Source organism: Lynx canadensis, chromosome C1 (genome assembly GCF_007474595.2).
Source record: "Lynx canadensis isolate LIC74 chromosome C1, mLynCan4.pri.v2, whole genome shotgun sequence".
Taxonomy (NCBI): domain Eukaryota; kingdom Metazoa; phylum Chordata; class Mammalia; order Carnivora; family Felidae; genus Lynx; species Lynx canadensis.
This window is the reverse complement of record NC_044310.1, coordinates 79,006,831-79,034,007: the sequence shown is the minus strand read 5'-3', so window position 1 is coordinate 79,034,007 and position 27,177 is coordinate 79,006,831. Positions and strand designations below refer to the sequence as shown.

General features: G+C 35.7%; 1 protein-coding gene across 3 annotated transcripts in view; it reads right to left on the bottom strand.

Annotated features, from left to right (window-relative positions):
* Nucleotides 1–27,177, bottom strand: part of FNBP1L (formin binding protein 1 like) — a 123,950-nt gene that overhangs the window by 43,506 nt on the left and 53,267 nt on the right. For all 3 annotated transcript variants that reach the window (XM_030326224.2, XM_030326226.2, XM_030326227.1), the window contains exon 2: nt 18,416–18,531. In XM_030326224.2, the coding sequence (XP_030182084.1) occupies nt 18,416–18,531 (116 nt within the window). The remainder of the gene's footprint in view (nt 1–18,415; nt 18,532–27,177) is intronic.

The window sequence follows — 27,177 nt, the reverse complement described above, 5'->3', positions numbered from 1 at the left end:
AAAAATAAATAAACGTTGAAAAAAAAAAAATTTAAAGGAACTAGGAAAAAAAAAAAAAACCACACAGGGGCACCTAGGTGGCTCAGTCGGTTAAGCATCTGACTTTGGCTGGGGTGGTAATCTCGCGGTTAGTGAGTTCGGGGCCCACGTCAGGCTCTGTGCTGACAGCTCAGAGCCTGGAGCCTGCTTTAAATTCTCTGTATTCCTCTCTCTCTACCCCTCCCCGAGTTGTGCTCTCTGTCTCAAAAATAAATAAACGTTAAAAAGATAAAAACAAAGAAACAAACAATAAATCATTACCTAGACTCAACTAGAAAAAAAGAGAGGACTCAAATAAATAAAATCAGAAATGAAAGAGGAGAGACATTAAAACCAACACCACAAATATACAAAGATTATAAGAGACTACTATGGAAACTTATATACTAACAAATTGGACAACCTAGAAGTAATGGATAAATTCCCAGAAAAATACAATTTTCACAAATGAATCGGGAAGAAAGAAAATCTGAATACACTAAATACTAGTAATGAAACTGAATCAGAAAAACAAACAAACCTCAGTGCACCTGTGTGGCTCAGTCACTTAAGCATCTGACTTGGGCTCAGGTCATAATTTCGTGGTTTGTGAGTTTGAGCCCCGCTATCAGGCTCTGCACTGACAGCTCAGAGCCTGCTTCAGATCCTCTGTCTCCCTCTTTCTGCTCCCCCGGTCCCGCCTATGTCTGCATGCTCTCTCTCAAAAATAAATAAATATTCTAAAAAAAGTTTTTAAAAAAACATTCAACACAATTAAGTGGGATTTATTACTGGAATGCAAAAATGGCTTAAATCCATAAATCAATCAATGTGAATGTAGCACATTAACAAAACAAAGAAAAAAAATCATATGATAATCTCAACAGATGCAGGAAAAGAATTCAGCATTCATTCATGATAAAAACTCTCAAAAAGGTAGGTATACAGGGGACATTCCTCAACATAATAAAGTCCATATATGACAAGCCAACAGCTAACACCACACTCAATGGTGAAAAGCTGAAAGCTTTTCCTCTAAGATCAGGAACAAGACAAAGATGATCACTCTTTCCACTTTCAATTAACATAATACTAGAAGTTCTAGCCATAGCAATCAGAAAAGAAAAAGAAATAAAAAGCATCCATATTTTTAAGGAATAAGTAAAATATTACTAATGACAGATGACACAATACCATATAAAGTCTTAAAGACTCCACCAAAAACAATAAATGAACTAAGAATAAATGAATTCAGTAAAATCGCAGGATACAAAATTAATATACTGTTGTGTTTCTATAAACTAATGACAAAATGGCACAATGAGAAATTAGTCCCATTTACAACTGCATCAAAAAGAATAAATATCTAGGAATAAATTTAAACAAAGAGGTGAAAGACCTGTACTCTGAAAACTATAAAACGATGAAAGAAATAAAAGATGGCACAAATAAATGGAAAGATATTTCATGCTCAATTGGAAGAATTATATTGTTAAAATGTCCATACTACCCAAAGCAATCTACACATTCAAAGCAATCCCTATCAAAACACCATTTTTTCACAGAACTATAACAAATAATCCTACAATTTGTATGGAACCACAAAAAGACCCTGAATAGCCAAAGTAAACTTGAGAAAGAAGAACAAACTGGAGATATCACAATCCCAGATTTCAAAGTACACCACAAAGCCTCAGTATTCAAAACAGTATGGTACTGGCACAAATACAGACACATGGATCAACAGAACAGAATAGAGAGCCCAGAAATAAATCCACGCCTTTATGGTCAATTTATCTTTGACAAAGAAGGCAAGAATATATAATGGGGAAAAGCCAGTCTCTTCAATAAATGACGCTGGGAAAACTGAACAGATGTGTGCAAAGGAATGAAATGGAACTTAATTATACCATACACAAAATAAACTCAAAATAGATTAAAGACCTGAAATTATAAAACTCCTAAAAGGAAAAAAACATGGGCAGTAAAGTCTTGGACATTGGTCTTGGCATTACATTTTTAGATCTCTCTCTTCAGCCAAAGGCAACAAAAGCAAAAATAAATAATTGGGACTACATAAAACTAAAAGCTTTTTTCACAGCAAAAGAAACCATCAACAAAATGAAAAGGCAACCTACTAAATGGAAGATATGTGCAAATGATATATCCAATGGGAGTTAATATCTAAAATATATAAAAAAAACTCATACAACTCAACACCAAAAGAACAATCTCATTAAAAATAGCTATAGTTATCTGAATAGACATTTTTCCAAAGACATACAGATGGCCAACAGAAACATCAAAGAATGTTCAACCTCACTAACCATCAAGGAAACGAAAAGCAAAACAACCTCACATTTTTCAGAATGGCTAGTATCAAAATAACAAGAAACAAGTGCTGGTGAGGATGTGGGGAAAAGGGAACCCTTGTGCCCCTATGTTGGTGGACATGTAAATTGGTGCAGCCTCTATGGAAAACAGCATGGAAGTTCCTCAAAAATTTAAAGATAGAAATACCACATGACCCAGTAATTTCACTTCTGGATATTTCTCCAAAGAAAATGAAAATACTAATTCAGGAAGATATATGCACTTGTACATTTATTGCAGAATTATTTAAATAGTGAAGATACAGAAGCAACCTAAGTATCCATCAATAGATGAATATATAAAGAAGATGTGGGACACAGACACACACTCACCCACACAAGAATATTACTCAGCCATAAAAAAAAAAAAAAAAACCAAAAATTTGCCCTTTGCAACAACATGAATGGACCTAATGAATATTATGTTAAGTGAAACATGTCAGACAGAGAAAAATAAATACCATACGATTTCACTTCTGTGTGGTGGACAAAAAAAAAAAAAAAAAAAAAAAAAACTGAAAGAGTTATAAATACAAAGAACAAAAACTGGTGATTACCAGAGAGGAGAAGATAAGGGAGATGGGTGAAATAGGTACGAGAGGTTAAGAGGTACAAACTTCCAGTTATAAAATAAGTCAACCATAGGGATTTAAAGTACAGCATAGTCAATACAGTCAATTATAGTGCAATAAGTGATGACAGATGGTAACTACACTTATCATAGTAAGCACTGTATGATTTATATAAATGTTTAAATCATTATGTTGTACGCCTGAAACTCATAACATGTCAACTATATTACAATTAAAAATAAATGTCTTAGGGGTACCTGGGTGGCTCAGTCTGTTAAGAGTCTGAATCTTCATTTCATCTCAGGTTATGATCTCACTGTTATGAGATTGGGCCTCGCACTGGGCCTGAAGCCTGCTTAACATTCTCTCTCTCTCCCTCTGCCCCTCCCCTACTCACACACAAGCACTCTCTCAAAAGTGAAATAAGTATATAAAAAAAATGTTTTTAAAGCTTTACTAACATTTACCACACCACGCTAGTACATGTACATTAGTTATTAATAATTGTGCACACACACATGTTCAAACAATTTCTACAGGTAAGGAATAAAAAGTTCAGAGACTGCTGGCCTAGAGATATCAAATATATAAAACGCTTTTCCATAACATAATATGGTAAAAGAACAATAGAAGGCTCTATAGAGGAGCTTCCCCAGAGGAGAAAGGTTGAAATTTGATTCCCTGACATGCCCTGAAAAGGTAAACAAGAATTAGACAACTGGAAAGCCCAGGGGGAATTCTAAATAGAGAAGACCTAATGAGCAAAGGCAAGGAAAAGAAAAATACTATAGCATTTATGAAGAACTACAAATGGGTTCATTGTTGCTGGAACATCAACTGTGAACCAAAAATGGTAATTAGTGAGGTTGGAAAGATATATGTGGAGCAGCAGAGGCCCTTCTACATCATATTAAGGAAATCCAACCATACACCCTTAACCATTGGTTCTTAGTCAAAGTTATCTGAAACACCACCCAAAATCATTTTTGTGGATGAATTAATTTATTAACTCAAACATCAGCGAATCTATGTACTACCCATTGATTATTTCAGGTACCATATCAACAGAAAGAATGATGAATCACAGCTACCACACCAGTTAATTGTATATGACCTAGAGTCTTTCTAAGAGAGAACTCAAAAAGGAAGATGGGGAAGCGATGGGAATAATTCAGTTAATTACAACAGACAAATACACAAAGACAGAAAGTAGATGAGTGGTTGCTAGGGCCTGAGGGAGGGGTGAATGGAGAATGACTGCTGATGGGTACGGGGATTTCTTTTTGCAATGATAAAAATATTCTAACATTAAATATTGGTGACAGTTTGACAACTCTGTGAGTATACTAAAAACCACTGAATTGTATACATTAAAAGGGTGAAATCTTATGGTATGATGATAATGAGGTATTAATGATACCTCAATAAAGCTGTTATAGGAGGAGGAGTGTCTATTGGATAGCAGTCCATCTGCCACAGGTATGTACATCAAAGAGAGATAACAGCACTGATACCAAAAATATTTAATTTAGCAATTACAAGGTAACTAATTTATGAGCGCATTGATTAAGATAACTACAGTCTAGGGGTGCCTGGGTGGTTCAGTCAGTTAAGCGTCCAACTCTTGATTTCGACTCAGGTCACGATCTCTCCGTTTGTGGGTTCAAATCCTGCATCAGGCTCTGCGCTGAAAATGTGGAGCCTGCTTGGAATTCTCCCTCTCTCTCTCTCTCTCTCTCTCTCCATGCCCCCTCCCCACCTGCTCATGCTCTCTCTCAAAATAAACAAACTTAAAAAAAAAAAAAAGAAACATAACTACACAGTCTCCAACATATAAATGTGTTGTATTCTAGAAATTATTCATTTTCATTCATTCATTCATTCATTCATTCATTCCTATAAGACAGAGAGAGAGAGAGAATGAATGGGGGAGGAGGAAAGGGAGAGGGGAAGGGGAGAGGGGAGAGGGGAGAGGGAGAAAGAGGATTTTAAGGAGGCTCCAAGCCCAGCAGGGAGCCGAACACAAGGCTGGATCTCACGACTGTGACCAAGATCATAACCTGAGCCAAAATCAAGAGTTGGATGCTTAACTGACTAAGCCACCCAGGAGCTCCTAGAAATTACTTTTTTTTTTTTTAATGTTTGTTTATTTTTGATAGAGCACAAGCAGGGGAGGGGCAGAGGCAGAGAGGGAGACATAAAATCTGAATCAGGCTCCATGCTCCAAGTGTCAGCACACAGCCTGACTTTGGGCTTGAACCCACAAACCAGGAGATCATGACCTGAGCCAAAGTCAGACACTTAACCAACTGAACCACCCAGGTGCCCCTAGAAATTACTTTTAAAGTCAGTGATTTTCAACCATGAATCCATGAATTACTTTAAACAAAAATAAGCCAAACTTGGGCAAAAAACATTTCAAAGAGCAAGTAGTTTCAAACTCTGAACACATTTTTGTATATCAACATTTTAAGCACTATTTAGAATTCCAGGCTATAGAGGGCATTAACTGTTTTGCCTACCTGCATCACTGACTACCCTTTATTTTCTAACAGCTTGTGACAGATACATTTCTGCTCATCAAAAAAAACACGTGATTTTATACATTTCCCAGCCCCCCCTGCAGTTAGGCAAGACCCCGTGACTAATTCTGTATCATGGGCCATAAGCTCTGTGTAACTACCAGACTAAAGCACTGACAACTTGTGCATAACCCTAAGGGCTCTCCCATTCCCTGCTGAAGCAACTGTGGAGGCTCCATGCAGAGATGGAAGATGAAAATAGTCTGGATTTTGAGTTATCACATGGGCTACCCTAGAGAGTTATCACTTGAACTTGTAGTCAACTTTGCATGAGCAAGAAATAAGATCTGCTGTGTAAAACCCCTGGGATGTGGAGTTACTACTTCAGTACTGCCTAGCATATCCAAAACTACAGCTCTTTCAATGTCACATCTATGTAGTTATGGTGCTGCTGGCCACATGCTATGGTCTAGAAATATTTATTTGATCCAGCCTCATTATTCCAGGCTAACAAAAGTCAATCTTAAAATTTCTGTTGTACTTCTTGGGAAAACATGTTCTCTCTCTGCTGAAGCTAAACTGATAGGATATAATCTTAGATTTACCATGTGAGAAGAGACTACTTGGGAATTAAACCAACAGAGAGGAAAGCAAAACCAAGAGAAGAGAATTCTTAACATTTTCCTGAGTATCCAGATCCCTGAACTTTTCAGTCACATTAATAAATTCCAATCTGAGTTGGGCTTCTGTCTCTTAAAATAATTATGGCTACCAGAGGTTACCCATAAAAGTCATAACACAGCTTAAACATAGCATAAAAAACATTAATTTAAACTCTAGCTCCTGGGGGCACCTGGAGGGCTCGGTCAGTCGGTTAAGTGTCCGACTTCAGCTCAGGTCATGATCTCACAGTTTGTGAGTTCGGAATCTGTGTCTCCCTCTCTTTTTGCCCCTCCCCCGCTCATACTCTTTCTCTCAAAAATAAACAAACATTAAAATAAATAAATAAACAAACTCTAGCTTCTGGGAGGAAGAGCATATATATAGAAGAGGGAAGGGGAAGAAGAAAGTAATAATTACTTTTATCTTTTGCAATGCAAGGTTAGTCCTAAGCAATTTTTTTCATCACTCTTGCCATTCTTTATGTAAAAGTCACCCGTCTATAGCAACTCTTCCCAAACCCCAAGTATAAAGAGCCCACAGAAACCGTACACAAGCCACTAGGCTCCATCCAAGCCAACCCTGCCACTAGAAAAACTAAAGCATGGTCCAAAATGTTTTGCTTGTATTACACCAAATCAAAACTTCTATTCTAGGAAAACATAAATTCTGGAAGAAGACACAACAAATTATTAATTATACTCACTTCTAGGGAGAGGGGCTGGGAAAGGACTTGAATTTAAATGTTACAATAGTCATATACTATTTTTATAATTTTTTCAAAAAATTAATGGTAACAACATAAAGAATGTATTCCCTTCAAAGCAGCTAATCTTTGAAACTTCTAAGAAAACAGTGTAAAGTCAGCAAAAATTCATAAACAAGTGTGAATGATTAGTAAGTCCCATAAATCCCTGCTTCACATTTTTAACATAATATGCTTATTAGCTCAAATAAATCTCAGAGTGGCTTGTCTTAAACATGTTAAGTGTAAAGCATTTAGGTTGTTTCTCAACTGAAGATATTTTACGCAATTCATCACTCTCAAGAAATCTATCCTTAACTGTCAGTTCCCCTAGGCTATTCTTTTTCACAAACTTCGAACAAAACCAGAGATTCCAAAAGTAACCAATTATGATAGCAGGCTATATGTAAGTCACATTTTTGAGTAGGGTGCTGTAAATTAGGAATTAACTGAAACACAAAGTTTTATACACATGCAATACATATCAAAGAAATTAAAATAGATGTCACAGGTATGCTGATGCTTTGTTTTGATATATGTGTGTTTCACCCATGTTTTCCAACTACCTTGGGATCTCGCACTCTAGAAACAGAAGAATGAACATTTCTCCTTCAGCGGTCAGACAAAGCTTCTAAATTTAATGGGCTTCTCCAAAACTTACGGTATTCCATATATATACTAATGATATATGTAATATTAAATATAATCACACTACTTAAATTTAAATTCCCAATTTTAATCTTTTTTATCCATTTTCATGTTTTTATTTATTTTTGGTTTTAGGGAAAATTATAGAATATTTCAAATAATGTCTCGAAATTTTAATTCACTTTTATTAAAACTACATATTACAGTTAAATGACAGAGTATAAGATATCCCAAAGATTTTTAAAGGCTGAAAATCACCTCTATACATTTTCAACCACCTTCCAATGAGAAGCTGAGTTCCAATCCTTATTTAACAGGAGACCAATATCATATTTATTGTAAAACGGGATACAACTCATATTATTTCTTCTGGCAGAAGCATAGTATTAGATACCTGAGACTGATCAGCATCCCTCTTCTTAACAGTCCCTTCTCCCCGCAATCTAACAGTTAACATGCTTGGGAGCTGCCAGATTAATTGAAATGACCCTATTTATGGGCCTGAATTAAGTGATCCAGAGATAGAAACTGAATCTCACTGAGCCAAAGAGTTTTCTTCCTAGAATTTCCCAAGGTCTTGGGACCTTGAGGCCAGTATGAGAGCTGAATATCTGAGACATAAAACTGGCACTGCTGGTGAGTGTATTTCCTGCTATACAGAGAAAGCCAGTCTGACTGAAAGAATGGAGGCAACCCACCAAAAGAAGCCAAAAACAAAAACAAAAAAAAATTTTTTTTGGAGAAAAAGAAGAAAAAAAAGGGCTCTCTGAATGTGTTTCTGATACGTTTTTACCCCTGTGACCTAACTACTTTCCAGGCCTTCCAGCAACTTGACTATTCAACCTCTTCTTGAACTCAATTAAAAAGTAAAATCAATAAAAGGTATCAATAAATAATTCAACAAATTTCTCATTATACTCATCATTCAAACTGGGTTTTCCATCACTTACAAACATGAATCTTTCCTTATACAGTGTAAAATTAAACATAAAAGATACCCACAGACAAAATGAAGTTGTATACCCTTACCTTCCACCATCTAAAAAGATTAACTCAAAATGGATCAAAGACCTAAAAGCAGGAGCTAACACTACAAAACTCTTTTAAGAAAAAATAAGGGGAAAGCTTCATGACACTGGATTTGGTAATGATTTCTTGGGTATGATACCAAAAGCACAGGCAATTAAAGAACAAATAACTTGTACATCAAAATGTAAAACTTGTGCATCCAAAGTCACAACCAACAGAATGGGAGAAAGAATTTGCAACTCATATATCTGATAAGGGGTTAAAATACAGAAAATATATTTGAACACCTAAAACTCAGTAACAAAAAAAAAGTAATAATTTGATTTAAAAATTGGGACAAAGAACTCGAATAGCATTTCTCCAAAGATACACAAATGTCCCTCAAGCGTAAGAAAAAATACTCAAAATCACTAATCATTAGGGAAATGCAAATCAGAACCACAAGCAGATCTGTGACACCCATTAGGATGGCTACTCTTAAAAATAAAAGCAGAGAAATTTTAAGTGTTGGCAAGAACATTTTAAGTGTTAAATATTAAATTTTAAGTGTTAGAACCTTTGGGCTCTGCTGGTGGGAATGTAAAACAGCTCATAGCCACTGAGAAAAACATTATGGTAGTTCTTCAAAAAATTAAACACAGATTTACCATATGATCCAGCAATTCCTATTCTAGGTATAGAACTCAAAAGAATTGAAACCAGGGACTCAAAAAAATATTTATACACACCTGTTCATAGCATCATTATTCATCATAGCCAAAAGGTAAGCCAAATGTCCATTAACAGATAAACAGATAAACAAAATGTGGTGTGTGTGTGTGTGTGTATACACACACACACACACACACACACACACACACATATACATACAATGGAATACTATTCAGCCTTAAAAAGGAAAAAAATTCTAAACATGCCCCAACATGTATAACCCTTACATTATGGTAAGTGAAATAAGCCAGTCACAAAAAAAGCAAATATGATTTTACTTATGAGGTTCCTAGAGTAGTCAAATTCATAGAAACAGAAAGTAGAACTGCAGGGGCTGTGAGAAGGGTAAAATGGGGAGTTGTTTAACAGGTATAGAATTTAATTTTTCAAGATGAATTAAGTTCTAGAGATTGGATGCATAATGGTATGAATACACTTAATGCAGTTCAAATGTACACTTAAAATGAGTAAGATGGCAAATCATATGTTAACTACATTTTTACCACAATTTAAAAAATTAAATGTAAAAAAAACAGCGGGGGGAGGGGGGGCGGGCACCCAGGTGGCTCAGTTAGTTAAGCATCTGACTCTTGGTTTCAGCTCAGGTCATGATCTCATGGTTTGTGAGTTTGAGCCCCACATAGGGCTCTGTGCCGACAGCATGGAGCCTACTTGACATTATCTCTCTCCCTCTCTCTCTGCCTCTCCCCTGCTCGCTCACTCTCTCTCAAAAATAAATAAACTTTTTTAAAAAATAAAAAAGGGGGGGATTACTACAAGTGATATTACAACAAATTCTGCATATTATATATATATTTTTTAAAGGGACATGCTTCATTCTCATTTTTTACACCTCAACCAATGACAGATGCTGAAATACATAAATGACTAGAAGAAATAAAAGGACCTATTTATGAAAGGCAAAGGGAAAGAATCAAGCTTCAAAGATGTGAAAGGTTTACCTTAGTATCTATTCTCATTTCTTTAATGCCAGTTTCTACTTTTGCTTTATCTTTAGCATATCAAGGGTACACAGTACCTAAAATGTGAATGGGGCTATACTAGCCTCAGCTTTATAGTTTATACCCAAAGAATATATGCAACAATTCACTGCTCTTTAGGCATAATAATGGATTATAGGCAACTGCAGATCTTTCAGAAGAATATTTTCAGGGATGTTCAAGATAGAAAAGAAAGAAAAATTATTTTTTCAATTTAGACTGAGGAAGGAGGAGCCTGCCACCAAAGATTTAAGTATTACACTTTTCAAAGAAATTCTGTTCTGCTCTTCTGTTTCCCTTCTAAATATCAGATTCTTAAAAGACAACTATAGGAACACCTGCATAGTCTAGATTCAAATGAGCAGTTAAATGTCTGATTTACCTATATTTGATACAAACAGGATAATGAAATAAAAATTTTACCTCATTTTAATCACTGCTACATAATTCAAATGGCACAAAAAGTAATTTGGAAATGAAATTATTCAAGGCATTATGAAAGAGCCAAGAGATTAATGAAGTGATCTAGACAGCCAACACCATTAACAACCAACTTACTTTTTTTAGTTCTTTAAACAATAAGGTCTTTAAATCCTTTTCATTAGAAAGCTTACTATTAAAATATTCAATACAACTGGTTTGAACTTTCTATCCTAAGACTTTTGTGTTTCACTTGTTAGGTTCTGCTTCATCATTTAATCAAAACAAAAACACAAAAACACCTAAAACACTTTAATACAAAAATCAAGAACAGGGATTGTGATTCTCATTAAGGTGATGAGCCTGAGTTTCTTTAGTTGTAAAATGAATCATTTCACCTTGATTGAATCATTCCTCAACAGTTCACTGTTGGATGCTTGCTATAGGAAAATAAAGAACTTAAAATTGCAAAGGTTATCACAGATCATCAAACTCTTGTGAAGATTAAATGAGGCAGCAGCATATATAAACTGAAAATGACACTCAATCCAGTTGTTAAAAATGTAGGTTAGTAGTTTGGTGGATAATTAAGTTGGGGGGCTGGAAGCAGGCAGCAACATTTTAGGTATAACAAAATGAAATGAGACAAAAACAGACCTCTATGGCTCATTAAAAGAACAAGGTAGGATAAGAGAAGAATGACAATAATCAAAAAATAAAATATCAAAAAACTAAAATATGCCAATGATAACTACATGAAGTCCAATCCAAACATATCAAGAAAATATAGTTACATGACATTAAAGAAAAGGCTCTCCAACTGCTATGGTGTTTGCTCTCTAAGTCATCAGGAGAAAAGAATTAACACAGTTAAGGAAAATATTAAAGGCAAGAATCAGAGAGAACTAAAGTAACCTTATGCTACCCCTAACTACAATTTATAATAGATTATGGGAATCATAACAAGTAAAAACGATTTATCTTAGGGGTGCCTGAGTGGCTCAGTCGATTAAGCCTCCGACTGTGGCTCGGGTCATGATCTCAGGGTTCTTCAGGAGTTCAAGGCCTATTGGGCTCTCTGCTCTCAGCACAGAGCCTGCTTCTGATCCTCTGTCCCCCTCTCTCTCTGCCGCTCCCCCACTCATTCAGTTCCTCTAAGATAAATAAACTAAAAAAAAGTATTTGTCTTAAGTTCTCTTAATTAAAAAATCAAACACTTTCTACATGAGGTTTAAAAAACACTGAAAAGTATTCTTGCAAAGGAAATGAAAATAAACAGGGCTTCTTGACAGGTTTTGTTTCTTGTTTTTGTTTTTTTACTTTCCGTAATGAAAAAAACATTTTCTTAAAAGAAGGACTTCTAAGGTGTTAACCTTTTTTTTTTGAATCTGTTCTTATTTTTATGGAAAACATACAACTAGACCTAAACTTATGAAGTACACAATTTAATTTACATTTTAATCAAATTTCTGTAACTATTACATTATAAATAGATATGTTAGTTGTAAAAACTATGTTATACAGTTTCCAGATAATTTATTATTGTCTTTACTGTCTCAGAGTACCACTGAGACCCAAAGATGTTTCAGTGGTACTAGGCACTGGTGATAGGAAAAAAAAAACCTCCTCAATAGAGAATTATTCATTCTCTCTATGCTGAAGCAGCATAATATACTATCTACAGCCCTGACTCTGCAGCTACTTTGAAGCCAACTAACTATTCACCTCTCTGTAACTCAGTTTCCTATCTTTAAAATAATAACTGAAATCTCACTGGGTTTTTATGAAAATAAAACCTATTAGTATGTACAACAGCAATAGAATAGTGCTAACAAAATAAATGCTATAGAAGTGTTCAGTAAATACCAAAAACAAAGGCTTGCTCTGTGCCAGGCACTGTTCTAGAAGCTAGGAAATAAGCAGTACACAGAACAAACAAAAATCTCTCTCTTCTGTCAAGTTTTACATTTTAGTAGGTGATGACATTCTAGAATTAAGAGGCACAGTGGGGCGCATGGGTGGCTCAGTCAGTTACGTATCCGACTTCAGCTGGGATCACGATCTCACGGTTCTTGAGTTCAAGTCCCGCATTCGGCTCTGCGCTGACAGCTCAGAGCCTGGAGCCTGCTTTGGATTGTTTCTCTGTCTCCTGCTCTCTCTGCCCCTACCCTGCTCATGCTCTGTCTCTCTCTCAAAAATAAACATTAAAACAAAATTTTTTTTTAAATAACAAGCACAATTATGTAGCCAATAAATCATCTCATACAGGCACCTATATGTGTGTGTATGTATGTGTGTGTGTGTGTGTGTGTGTGTGTGTGTGTGTGTGTGTATATATATATATATATATATATAATTTTTTTTTTTTTTTTTAACCCGGGCAGGCTCAGTGGGGATTGAAAGGAATAAAAGAATTTCCACAGGACTGAATTCTATGAAGAAAGTTCATCTAAACCCCAAAATATGGGCAATAGTTCCTCCTGCCTCTTGCCAGATGCCACTAACAGGGTTTACTGTATTCAACAGTTGATCAAAAACACAGAAGAGACCAAAGCAGTAGAGAGTTAAACAATGGCCAAAGAATAAACGTAATCTCTACTTTCATCAAAAACAGTACTAAGATGAGCTCCCTAGGTTCTTCTGAGACTAAACAGAGTGACAAAGAACAGTGATGAAGAGGCATGAGAAAGTTAAGACTAAATATAAAATAGAAACCGGTTTTATTTGGATTATTCTATACCTAAGCCTACCCTAAATATTTAGGACAGCTCTTAGTAGAACAACTTCATCACAATGATGTACATAACAAAAACTCTAGTATGGATAGAAAGCAGTACTTTGTCAAAGTTTCAGCATATGAGCAGAGATCCTAATTTCTAAACTAAATTGAAACACAGATCATTCAATTATTTATTCTTCAACTTATATCCACTCAGCTCTAGGAGGACCAGTTATGTAGGCCAGGCTTGGCATTGGTACACAACATAAGATCAAAAGGAATTGGGAGAGATTTCTGTTCTAGTTAAAGTAAGAGTAGCTGTTAAGCTTCTGTCATCCAATCTATTTCTCTTCCAGTATACCACACTGCCATATCTGAACCAAAAAGGAATGGTCTGTGGAAGTAGAGGAATACAATTTCATAGAACAATCTCTATGATGGAACTTAATACTGTAATTATCTTTACTAGAAAAAAAATGATATATATCTATCATGTACATACAGCTTCATTTTTTACTAAAGAAATTTTAATCTCTGCCATACAAATACAATAGTGTAAGTTTATTAAAAGAATGACCGATTTCATTTTTTTATGCCTGCAAACAAAAAAACATTCTACCAAGTAATCTGATGTCACCATATATCATCACTCAAAATGGAGATGACTCAATTATCTGTAACTGATGTACAGGACAAAAGCAAAAGAAAAAAATTAGACTTCTTTACAACTTATAGAGCCTATTGACAAGTCCCTGAGACAGGCAGAGTGACCTTCCTCTAGGAACTCAACTTCCTCAACATTAATACTTTGCTAAGGGTAAAACACAATCTTAGCTTAACATTATCCCAACCTCCAAGATCCTGTAAGTCTCCTTTAACATATAAAAATTCCTTTGGAAACTTCTTTTATCTCCATGCCCCAAGTTACATGTTAGCAATCATCCTCCAAGCATAGGGCCCACTAATATACATGTGAAGGGTCTCATGACTAAAGTTTTACTAGACAGTAATAAATCACCTTTTCCTAATAACAACTAGCCCCTCAAGTTCCTACAAACCTTGCTTCCAAATTCCTTAGAGACTTACACTATTCCTAACCCCCTTCCAACTTGAAAGGATGTAAGTCACTCCTCACAGACAAATAAGAGGGGGAAGAGGAAAATAAACTAAGGGTACGAAAGGCTGAAAAATTTTAATCTTACAATATATCTAAAATATAAACGTATAACATTCTGAATATAGTTATTTAGGAGGGGGGGAAGCTGCCTCACTATAAAAGAAATTGCTTCAAAAGGTAGCGAAAGAGTTTTTCCCATTAGAGAGGAAATAAACAAGGCAAACTTCTTCCCTTTGGACAAAACAGATACTATAAAGAGCATGTAAATGATAATTCAATCATTTACTAAGTATTCAGCCAAAGGAGCAAATCTCAATGTAGAGAGAGGAAAGGGAGTCAGTGGTTTAAGTTACACATGCCTCTTCCCAATTCTACCTTACTGGAATTCCTCAACACCTTCCAATAATCCTGTCTTTGTTGAAAAGCATTACACTGGAGAGCCACTATTAAGCTGGAGATGTGCCAAATTTCTTTAGTGTGCTGGTAGAGAAGAAAGATGCAAATCACTGATCTAGAGTATCTATACATAATAAAGCTTACTGTCTCCTACAAAATTGTATTTTCCATATCATGTAATTGTGGGTTCTAGCCACCCTTGCTTCATTGAAAATTATAATGGTTATTATCAGTCACAAAACAGAAAGGCTAACAAATCTGCCATTTGATTAGCCCTATTACTATAGTAAAACCTTGGCCTTCCTGAAACCCGAGTCCAGTTATTCTAGACATCCAGATTGTTGAAGTTCTACCTTATAAATACTAATTTTCAAAAAAAATTTTTTTAACGTTTATTTATTTTTGAGAGGGAAGGAGGGAGGAAGGGAGAGAAAGAGAGAAAGAGAGACAGAACACGCACACACATGCATGCACGTGTGGGAAAAGAACAGAAAGAGAGGGAGACACAGAATCCGAAGCAGGCTCCAGGCTCTGGGCTGTCAGCACAGAGCCCAACATGGGGCTTGAACTCACAAACCACGAGTTCATGACCTAAGCTGAAGTTGGGATCCTTCACTGATTGAGTCACCCAGGCACCCCTAAATTACCAATTTTTATTTTATAATTTGTAACAGAATTTTCTTTTGAAATATGTCATCTTCTTTGCTTAAGAACAAATGTTTTAAATTACAAAAATAATACACAACCACTGAAAAAACTTCACTATTTCAAAAGTCTAAATAAAAAATGGAACTTCCTTTTCCTACCAATCCCCCACTCCCATTCCCTAGGGATAACCACTATAAAACAATTTGGAGTGTATCCTAGACTTCTTCAGAAAATATACAACTTTTATACAAAACTGTATACATACACACGAGTAAAGAAGGAGATCTTGCTGTACATTCAGTTCTACAATTTGCTTTTTACACTGATGGACTGAATAGCCTTTTAAGTTTATCCTGCTACATGTGATTTATTTAAACTGCTTATTCCATAGTATTTTTCATCATTCCCTTACTGACAAGGTGCTTTTATGTTGGAAACACTGTTTTCATCTGTTTTTTTGTAGTATGTTGAACTCTTCCCTTATTGTCACTTCAAACTGTCATCACTACATTGCCTGTAACATTTCTTATCCTCACTTCCATTGGAAAACTTGGGAACCAGACAACTTACTGTGCTAGAAATGAGATCAAATTGAAAATTAAATGAGGGAAATTTTTCATTGTTCACATGTGATTACTTTTTATTGCTATTTTAACCTCTCAGAGGTCCTTAATGCTTCTTGATTTTGGGTAAAGAATTCTAGATTCTGGATAAAGTTCCCAGATCATAACTTTTGGACAGGTGAAATATTATCATTATTTTTATTAACATCTTAGTAGGTTTGCTGGTTCATATTTTCATATGGAAAATACCTTGTTTAAAAAAAAAAACAAAACAAAACAGGGGCACTTGGGTGGCTCAGTCAGTTAAGCGTCCAACTTCAGCACAGGTAATGATCTCACATCTCGTGAGTTCAAGCCCCACACAGGCTCTGTGCTAACAGCTCAAAGTTTAGAGTCTGCTTTGAATCCTGTGTCTCCATCTCAGCCCCTCCCCCCTCATGCTCTGTTTCTCTCTCAACAACAAAACACAAAAACCAGAGGAAATGAATGGGATCAGTACATTAGCATGATGCCACTATGTTAGCAAATGTCATTATAATAGCATATCATTATAAAAATACTGTAAGTAATCTATTCATCATACTACTCTATTCCATCCCTATAACCAGTCAGTAGTTACATACACCACTACTACTATAGTAGATATATGTGGTTTATCACTCAAATATCCCCTAATCTTTTGCCACCCACTTAAATTTCTTTAGGGTAACTATCCTCCCCCTTCACTAGCTATAAGTCAACCTAAGAGTATTCCTACCTCTGAACTGTTCAGGAGAAACATATAACCTCACTAGGTTTAGCATGATAAAAGATGACCTTCACTGGAGTTTCTGGAAAAAAGAAGGTGGCACAAGCTTACACTCTGCTTTCCTTCCACTCCCCCCCCTTCTTTCAATTTCTTCTTTCTCCCTTTTCCTTCCTCTCTCCTTCCCCAAATGCACAACAGAAAAGACCATCATTCCCTGGAATGTGGAGGTATGAAGATATGAAATCTAGAGCTAAAGGGGCAGGAAGGATAGTACTGAATGGAAACTGAAGATAAAAGCAACAAGGGGAAGCAGAGCCAAGAAATGGTGCCTGGACACATTTGATCCCTGAATCAAAATATACCTGAATTTTTTTTCTAATTAAAAATGTTTGTTTGTTTGTTTGTTTATTTATTTTGAGAGAGAAAGAGAGAGAGGAGAGATAATGGGGTAAGAGGCAGAGAGAGAGGGAGAAAAAGAATCGCTAACAGGCTCCACACTGTCAACACAGAGATCTAAGTGGGGCTCAATCTCACCAACCATGAGATCATAACCTGGGCCAAAACCAAGAGATGGACGTTTAATGGACTGAGCCACCCGGGCGCTCCTAAATATACCTAAATTTTTTAGTCACGTGTGCCTGTTTTAGGTTACTTTTCTGTCACTTGCAACATAAGGAACCCTAACCCTGCTGGCTAGAACCTTATACTGGGGTATAGTCTTTGAGACTTTAAGCACCGTTTTTATTGAGTAAGTTCTACCAAAACTATTTGTCAAGGTGTAGTCTCACAACAATTTTCCACCTGAACAAAACCTTAAGATAAATTCCATCTGTTTTATGGCTAAAGCTTTCCCTTTAAAACTATTATCTTCTAACACATACTCCAACATTACTTTCATAAGAAATATATTATCTGATTTTTGACAGAAATTCAGCTCCGCACACTCAATTTCCACGTTCTATAAACTCTGAAGAACTGAGAAATTGAAGAAATCTTCAACGCTTTTGAAAGATTGCTAGAGCAAAATTACAGGGGAAAGCATATTACTCAGGAATTTCTTTTTCCTGGCATTTTGCTTCCTGATTTTAGCATTTTACGTATGTTTCTGGAATATCTACGGCATGATCTAGCTAGCCAATATTCCTAAATAATTCCAATTATTTAATTAAATTGATTAAAACAAATTGGTTATGGGGCACTTGGGTGGCTCAGTTGGTCAAGGGTCCAACCTCAGCTCAGGTCATGATCTTGCGGCTAGTGGGTTTGAGCCCCGCGGTGGGCTCCGTACTGCCGTCTCAGAGCCTGGAGCCTGCTTGATTCTGTATCTCCCTCTCTCCCTGCCCCTCACCAGCTTGCGCTCTCTTTCTCTCAAAAATAAATAAATGCTAAAAAAAAAAAAATTTTTTTTTAAATCAGTTACCTAATTCAATCTAATTATGACCCAAAAAATCCACAGAATTTACACTGATCTATCCGTTTAAAGATATAACTTCATTTCTGAGAACTGAAAAAAAATTATAACTTACCTCAATTGTTTCGCATAGTTCTGTTCAATTTCTATCCTCTCTTTAACAAATTTGGCATATCTTTCCAAGAAGTCAATTCCCCATTGTGTATGCTTGTCTAAGCTGTCGAACTGATCCTAGAAAGGGAAGGTAAAAACACATTGAAAAGTCTAAAATTTTATCCACAAATATTTTAACCAGCTTCTGATATTTATTCAGAGAGGCTTCTCTGTTGGTCTCCACTCACCTCATCCTTTAAGATCTACATAGAAGTAGGTTACAAATGCTAAATTTCTTAGAATGCTAAATTTCTTAGCATAAATCACAGAGCTTTATGTCTGAATGCCTTTACACATGTGGTTTCCTCTGGATGCAACACTCTCCCCTGGTCACCTTTTTTACAATTTACTCTTATTCCTCCTCTGAGATTTAGTTCAGGCACCATGGCTTCCAGAAAATGGCCCTAAACTCTCAGACTGGGGTATATTGATCTAGGGGTCCCCAAGGCTCCCCTAAAAATTACTCTCTTTTAAAAGTTATTTAAATTCCAGCTAGTTAACACACAATGTAATTATTAGTTTCAGGTAGACAATAGTCATTTAACTCTTCCATGCATCACATGGTTCTCTTCACAAGTGCATTCCTTAGTCATCTATTTCACCCATTCTCCCCGCCCTCCCCCCCACTTCCCTTCTGATAACTAACAGTTTGTTCTCTATAGTTAAAAATCTGGGTTTGCCTCTCTTCTTTCCCCATTGCTTGTTTGTTTTGCTTCTTAAATTCCACATGAGTGAATTATATGGTATTTTTCTCTGACTTATTTCACTTAGAATAATACTCTATATCTCCATTCATGTCATTGCAAATGGCAAGATTTTTCTTTTTTATAGCTTCTTTATATAGATGTATATATGTATTCTTTATATATATGTATATATACATATATACATACACACACACACACACACACACACACACCTTCTTTATCCATTTATCAATCAGTGGACAGGGGCTGTTTCCATAATTTGGCTATTGTAGATAATGCTGCTATAAACTTTGGGGTGCGTGTATCCCTTTGAATTAGTACTTTTGTATTCTTTGGGTAAATACCAGTAGTGTGATTGCTGCATCAGAGGGTAGTTCTATTTTTAGTTTTTTGAAGAACCTCCATACTGTTTTCCAGAGGGGCTGCACCAGTTTGCATTCCCACCAACGGTGCAAGAGGGTTCCAGGTTCCCTTTTCTCCATATCCTCGACAACACCTGTTTCCTGTGTTGTTTTTAACCATTCTGACAGGCTGGAGGTGACTACAGCTCTGATTTGCATTCCCTGATGATCAGGGAGGTTGAGCATCTTTTCATGTCTGCTGGCCATCTGTTATGTCTTCTTTGGAAAATGTCTGTTCAGGTCCTCTGCCCATTTTTAATCTGATTATTTGGTTTTTTTGGTTTTGTATTGTGTAAGTTCTTTTTAATATATTTTGGACATTAACCCCTTATCAGATAGATATATCATTTGCAAATATCTTCTCCTATTCCATAGGTTGCCTTTTAGTTTTGTTTATTATTTCCTTTGTTGAGCAGAAGCTTAAAAATTACTATCTTATTCACTTGCCATACTTTGGAGGTCAAGAACCATGTATTATTCATCTCGAAACTCCCAAGGCATAATAAGCACCCTGCCTGGCACCATAGCAAGCACTCAAAGAAGCTAAACAAAATCAAATACACCTGGTAAATTCTGCATTTACCATACGTTTGACCTTGGGCAGTTACCAAGGCTCTCTGAACTTTTTCCATCTTAAAATGGGAATCCCATCACACACCTCAATAGGGTTATGATGATGTCATTAAGTGTTCTACAATGCAGTAAACATGATACCAACACATCACAAAGTTATGTTATCCTGCAGAGCTCTTTCAATCCTCAAATATTCCTTTCTACCTCTTGTCTAAGAAATCATCATTTCCTATCCTTCAAATTGACTCCAATCTCCAAATTGACTAAAAACTTGGTGTTTTCTCCCTCTCCCATATCAAAAACCTATGTTGATAAAATAGTCAAAAATCATCCCTTTTTGTATCTCTAATAGTTCTTCTTTTTCTAAATCACCCATTGTTTAATCAGATTCGTTATTTACAAATGAATCATCTCCAAGTCTTCGCCCTTTATCCCTTTCCCAACTTAAATCATTTTAAATTCTACTTGTAAAGGTAAATTCTATCTAAACAGCAGAGGCAGAATTCATCTGGCTATCACAGTTTGGTATTACTACTCTATTTCTATTCTTTCATACAACTCTTACATTATCATGTGGCTTCCAAAGTAGACTTGGAAGCAGCAAAACAATGCACTAATTGGAGTATTAGTATTTCCTATTATAAATTGAATTCTCTTTCAAACTGAGTAACTCTCAACAAAAAACATCCCCCCCTAAAGGAACAGTCTGAAGCTAAAACAATCACCCTTCATTTTTCCAAAATGCTTCAAAGGCTTCTTCCCACCATCATCTTCATCAAATTTTACATTACACTTATTTTTCTTCTAGATAAAATCTTTAATTTTTTAAAATTACAAACCCCTATTAGTAAAAAATGTGAATATCTGTATCATATGTAACTTTGTAAATTATATACACTATACTATTAAATTACATAATTGTGAAATGCACAAAAATAGAAATTTTAAAAAGAAGTTTAAATGAAATAAATGTTAGTTTTAAATAATTTTTTAACTTATTTAACAAAAGCCTTTGGGCCATTACTTTTTAAAAATATGAACAATTTTAGTGAGAGCAATGAATTAAATATGCTTCATTATTTCTAAAATCTTGGTATAATACTTAATAGCAAATAAATCAAAAAGCCTTGGTTCCAAACTGTGAACACTTAAGGTTTAGTGATTGTCAGAGTTGGGGAAACAAAAAACATCCCACAAAGATATAAAGTTCTAAATGGAAAAAATTCATTATTGACTATACTTCCCAATTCCTTCTTAAACCTCATTTACCTATATGCAAAGGCTTGTGTTAAAATCTGGCTAATAAAGGTCCTTGATGTTAGTCTGTTATTTTTAAAAACTAATCAGGAAACACCGCATGTTTATATTTTTAACAAATAGGTTCAAACTCCACTGAAACTGTGATATGATTTTGTGTGTCAATTTGGCTAGGCCACATTGCCCATATATGTGATCCAATATTATCCTGGGTGTTTCTGTGAAGGCATTTTTAGATGAGATAAATATTAAATTGGTAAATTTAGAATAAAACAGATTACCCTCCATAATGTGGGTGGGCCTTATCCAATCAGTTGAAAGCCTTAACAGAACAAAGACTGACCTTGCAAGATGGGATGCTGCCAGCTGACTGCCTTTGGGCTAGAACTGCAACAAGAACTCTTCCCTGGGCCTACCTTGTGCAGAATTTGGAGTTGCCAAGCCTGTAAAATCGTTGTCACAGAATTCCTTATAAACCAATCAATCTCTCTCATTTTCTCTACACACACACACACACACACACTCTCTCTCTCTCTCCCTCCCTCCCTCTCTCCCCACGCACCCCCCCCCCCCCCCCGCTTGGTACTGTTTCTCTGGAGAACCCAGACTAATACCCTGACTTTAAAACAAGAAATTTCTGTTTCCAACTGTTTTAAGGTACAGATATAGTATTTGCAGACACACAAAATTATACAATGATGGAAGCATTTCCAAACATTCAGCATCAAAATGCTTTCTCCACAGCTCACATTTCTTTGGAAAAGTAGTCATTTACTATTAAAATTTTCCTTTTATCTTGAAGGAACAGATTAAATTTTCTCAAAAATACGTGCTAACAAAGCATACTACTAATGGTCACTTATTAAAGAAATGGTCAACAAATTTGAAACAGCCCGGAGATGAAACAAACCTGCATGAAACAACAACCTTCAATGGTCCCTTCCATTTCATTTGGAAATACTGTAAAAAGTCTGTATCTATTGTATGATAAGGGCATTATTTTCATAAAATTGACAATAAAAATATGTTATAATATTCTGTGGTGTTCTGGCTTCACCTTTTTTTGCTTACCGATAAATAATGAAGTGAATAAATTGCAATCATATCCTAATTTCCTTTTTAAAATTCCATTCAATGCACTGCAGTATCACCAGTTATACAATTCCTTCATAAAACACTGTTCAAATAATTTACCATTGAGTATAAATCTTCAACATAGCTCTCCTTTAGTGGTTCACAAAAAAGTAGTTCTAAACACACTTTATTCCTGAAACAATCTTAAAACACTATGTGCTGAGATACCATAATCAAACTGCATAAGCACGCTTTTAGCATATAACTTTTCCTAAAATATTTCTAACAGTATGAGACCATTAGTTTGTCACCATGTTATTTTATACATACTATATCACTATTTTTACCACAAAAAGAAGAGCAAGTGTATTTCTAAAAGTATGCTTTCACCATTAAGTGTGAAATCTGAGAGGATTCCAGCACACTCATGTGCATAGTAGCATTATTCACAATAACCAAAAGATGACAACAACCCACGTGTCCATCAACAGATGAATGAATACACACTATGGTATATACATACAATATTATTCAGCCTTTAAAAGGATATTTTGATACATACTACAATCTGGATGAACCTTGAAGACATTACTCTAAGTGAAATAATCCAGTCAGAACAAATACTGTGATTCCATTTGTATTAAGTCCCTAGAGTACTCAAACACATAGACACAGGAAGTAGAAATGTGGTTCCTAGGGGCTGAGGGGAGAATGGGGAATTACTGTTTAATAGGTAGAGTTTCTTTGGAAAGATAAAAAAGTTCTAGAGATGTGGGAATGCAAGCTGGTGCAGCCACTCTAGAAAACAGTATGGAGGTTCCTCAAAAAACTAAAAATAGAACTAGCCTACGCCCCAGCAATTGCACTACTAGGCATTTATCCACAGGATACAGGTGTGATGTTTCGAAGGGACACATGCACCCCCATGTTTATAGCAGCACTATCAACAGTAGCCAAAGTATAGAAAGAGCCCAAATGTCCATCGATGGATGAATGGATAAAAAAGATGTGGTATATATACACATACACAACACACACACACACACACACACACACACATATATATAATGGAGTATTACTCAGCAATCAAAAAGAATGAAATCTTGCCATTTGCAACTACGTGAAGGGAACCTGGAGGGTATTATGCTAAGTGAAATTAGTCAGACAAAGACAAATATCATGACTTCACTCATATGAGAACCTTAAGAGACAAAACACATGAACATAAGGGAAGGGAAGCAAAAATAATATAAATACAGGGAGGGGGACAAAACAGAAGAGACTCATAAATATGGAGAACAAACTGAGGGTTACAGGAGGGGTTGTGGGAGGGGGGATGGGCTAAATGGGTAAGGGGCACAGAATCTACTCCTGAAATCATTGTTGCACTATATGCTAATTTGGATGTAAATTTAAAAAAATAAAAAATAAAATAAAAAAGATTCAGGGAGCACTATTTTCAGAATGGGTAATTAAGAAAAAAAAAGTTCTAGAGATAGATGGTGGTGATGACTGCACAACACCATGAATGTACTTAATTTCAATAAATTGTACAGTTAAATGGTAAATGTACTTATACCACAATAAAAGGAAGGAGCTTCCCAACACTTATCAGTAAATTCAGTGAAATTTAGTATATTCTTGATCATGTGACTTTAAATAGCACTAAAAAACTGCACAGGTCACCATCTGGATTCTTATTTTTCAAACTCTTGCTTATTCTGATGGTTTCATATTATTATCTGATTATTCTAAGACTCAAAATACATTCAGGGCAAGCTCATTACTAACAGTAACAGATCTGTGGCCAGATTTCAAATAATTTTCTCACGGAAAACCATTCTAGTCGATCATGATAATGGCCATTGTATCTTTTTTCTTTCTTTTCTTTTTTCTTTTTTAACATTTATTTATTTTTGAGACCCATAGAGACAACACGAGCAGGGGAGGGGCAGAAGAGAGAAGGAGACACAGAATCCAAAGCAGGCTCCAGGCTCTGAGCTGTCAGCACAGAGCCCGATACGGGGCTCGAACCCATGGACCATGAGAAGTCAGACCCTTAACCGACTAAGTCATGCAGGTGCCCAGATTATTTAAATATTCAAAAATATCACGGGACAACTGTACAAGCAGAAAACATCAGAGAAGCCAAATAATTGAGTTAATTATATTTTAACTAAGATTTTCATATACCTATTAAGCAAAGAGATCCCAAATAAAGGCCAACTAGGAAATATACCAATCAGCATTAAAAAGCAGGCTAAAGGCAAGATACACGTTTGACTAAAATTGAAACAAAGTTCTCTGTTTTTTAACCACTTTGGGGGAAAAAATATGAATTGAAAAAAAAGTACCTCTGAAAGACAAAAGTCTTAACATAGAAAATTTTAAATCCTATTACATTATATACCCATATTGTACATGATTTGTTGCCTCAGTCAATCAACGAGTTAAAAATAAGAATTTATGGGGCGCCTGGGTGGCTCGGTCGGTTAAGCGGCCGACTTCGGCTCAGGTCATGATCTCGCGGTCCATGAGTTCAAGCCCCGCGTCAGGCTCTGTGCTGACAGCTCAGAGCCTGGAGCCTGTTTCTGATTCTGTGTCTCCCTCTCTCTGACCCTCCCCCGTTCATGCTCTGTCTCTGTCTCAAAAATAAATAAACGTTAAAAAAAAAATTAAAAAAAAAATAAGAATTTATGTCAAATATAGATTTAATATTATGACCTTTAAAATGCAGACAAAACAGTTTTTTATTTTTAAGATAAAATTTATTAAATCCATTGAATAACATTATCTTGGTTTTCAACTAGACATGTTAATTACATTAAGAATCAGTATGATAAACTCCAAACATTTAAAAATGAGTGATTTAAATTTTGAAAAGAAGTGAGCAGAGAAACTAATTTAGCAATATTCATATAAAGAATAAAAAGGCAAAGTAAATAGCAAGAGATCCAAACAAGATTCATGGTTGAAATGTTAATATATTCAGTGAACAAATGTTCATTTTAAATTCTTGTGATTTTACCAGACATTTTACTTTTTCTCTAAGCAGAACTCAACAAAAACATCAATTCCAAACCGCAAAATAACTTCACCACAAAGTTGTCTCATTACTCTGAATCCAAGAGACATGAGAAAAAAGTACAAGTTCATTTATCATTTTTATATGACAGTTTCCAATCATTTGAATCACTTCATTTGTTAACAATGATTTGAGTATTTTTATGGGATTCAATGACTTAAATGTTAAAAACCAGGTGCTGATAACAAAATTAACCTCATCACACAGCCTAGCACATACAAGGCACTTACTTGCTGATTGAATAACCATTCTATTTGCATAGCACTTTTTTTTTTAATTTACATCCAAATTAGTTAGCATATAGTGCAACAATGATTTTAGGAGTAGATTCCTCAGTACCCCTTACCCATTTAGCCCATCCCCCTCCCACACCCCCTCCAGTAACCCTCTGTTCTCCATATTTATGAGTCTCTTCTGTTTTGTCCCCCTCCCTGTATTTATATTATTTTTGCTTCCCTTCCCTTATGTTCATATGTTTTGTCTCTTAAAGTCCTCATATGAGTGAAGTCATGATATTTGTCTTTGTCTGACTTATTTCATTTAGCATAATACCCTCCAGGTTCCATCCACGTAGTTGCAAATGGCAAGATTTCATTCTTTTTGATTGCTGAGTAATAATGCATTGTGTGTGTGTGTGTGTGTGTGTGTGTGTGTGTGTGTGTGTATACACACACACACACAACGTCTTCTTCATCCATTCACCCATCGATGGACATTTGGGCTCTTTCTATACTTTGGCTACTGTTGATAGTGCTGCTATAAACATGGGGGTGCATGTGTCCCTTTGAAACAGCACACCTGTATCCCTTGGATAAATGCCTAGTAGTGCAATTGCTGGGGCGTAGGCTAGTTCTATTTTTAGTTTTTTGAGGAACCTCCATACTGTTTTCCAGAGTGGCTGCACCAGCTTGCATTCCCACCAACAATGCAAAGGAGATCCTCTTAGTATCCTCGCCAACATCTGTTGTTGCCTGAGTTGTTCATGTTAGCCATTCTCACAGGTGTAAGGTGGTATCTCATTGTGGTTTTGATTTGTATTTCCCTGATGATGAGTGAAGTTGAGCATTTTTTCATGTGTCGGTTGGCCATCTGGTGCATAGCACTTTTGAATTTACAAAGTGTTTTCACATGTATTACCCAATATCACCTTCAAAACCCTCTTGGACAAGACATTTTATAAACGAGGAAACCAAGTTTCTGACTCCAGACCTCATTTTCTTTCTACTACAACACACCATTGTTTGGTAAGTTTAGTAATTAATGTTTATTAGTAAATAATGGTCCCAGACCCTTGGTTTTACAAGTATGGAAGCTGATGCCCAGAATTGCTTAAGTAATGTGCCTCATAGCTGGCTAGCAACAAAAATGGGATGGGACTAGAAAGATTATCTTCTAAAATCTTTGCCAGTTTTATATTCTTAAAAGCCAAATGAGTAACTATTGTGAATACTGTTACTAAAAATGATGCATTTCTTTCATCAGGAAAGAAATAGATGGTTTGAAAAAAATTCTGGGTCACTGGGAAGCTTTGACGAAAGGAACAAATGAAAAAACCTCAAAGTTAGAAACTGCCTAACACAAACACACATGAATGCTTAAACTCTTTACAAGATTCCTGGTAAGTTGT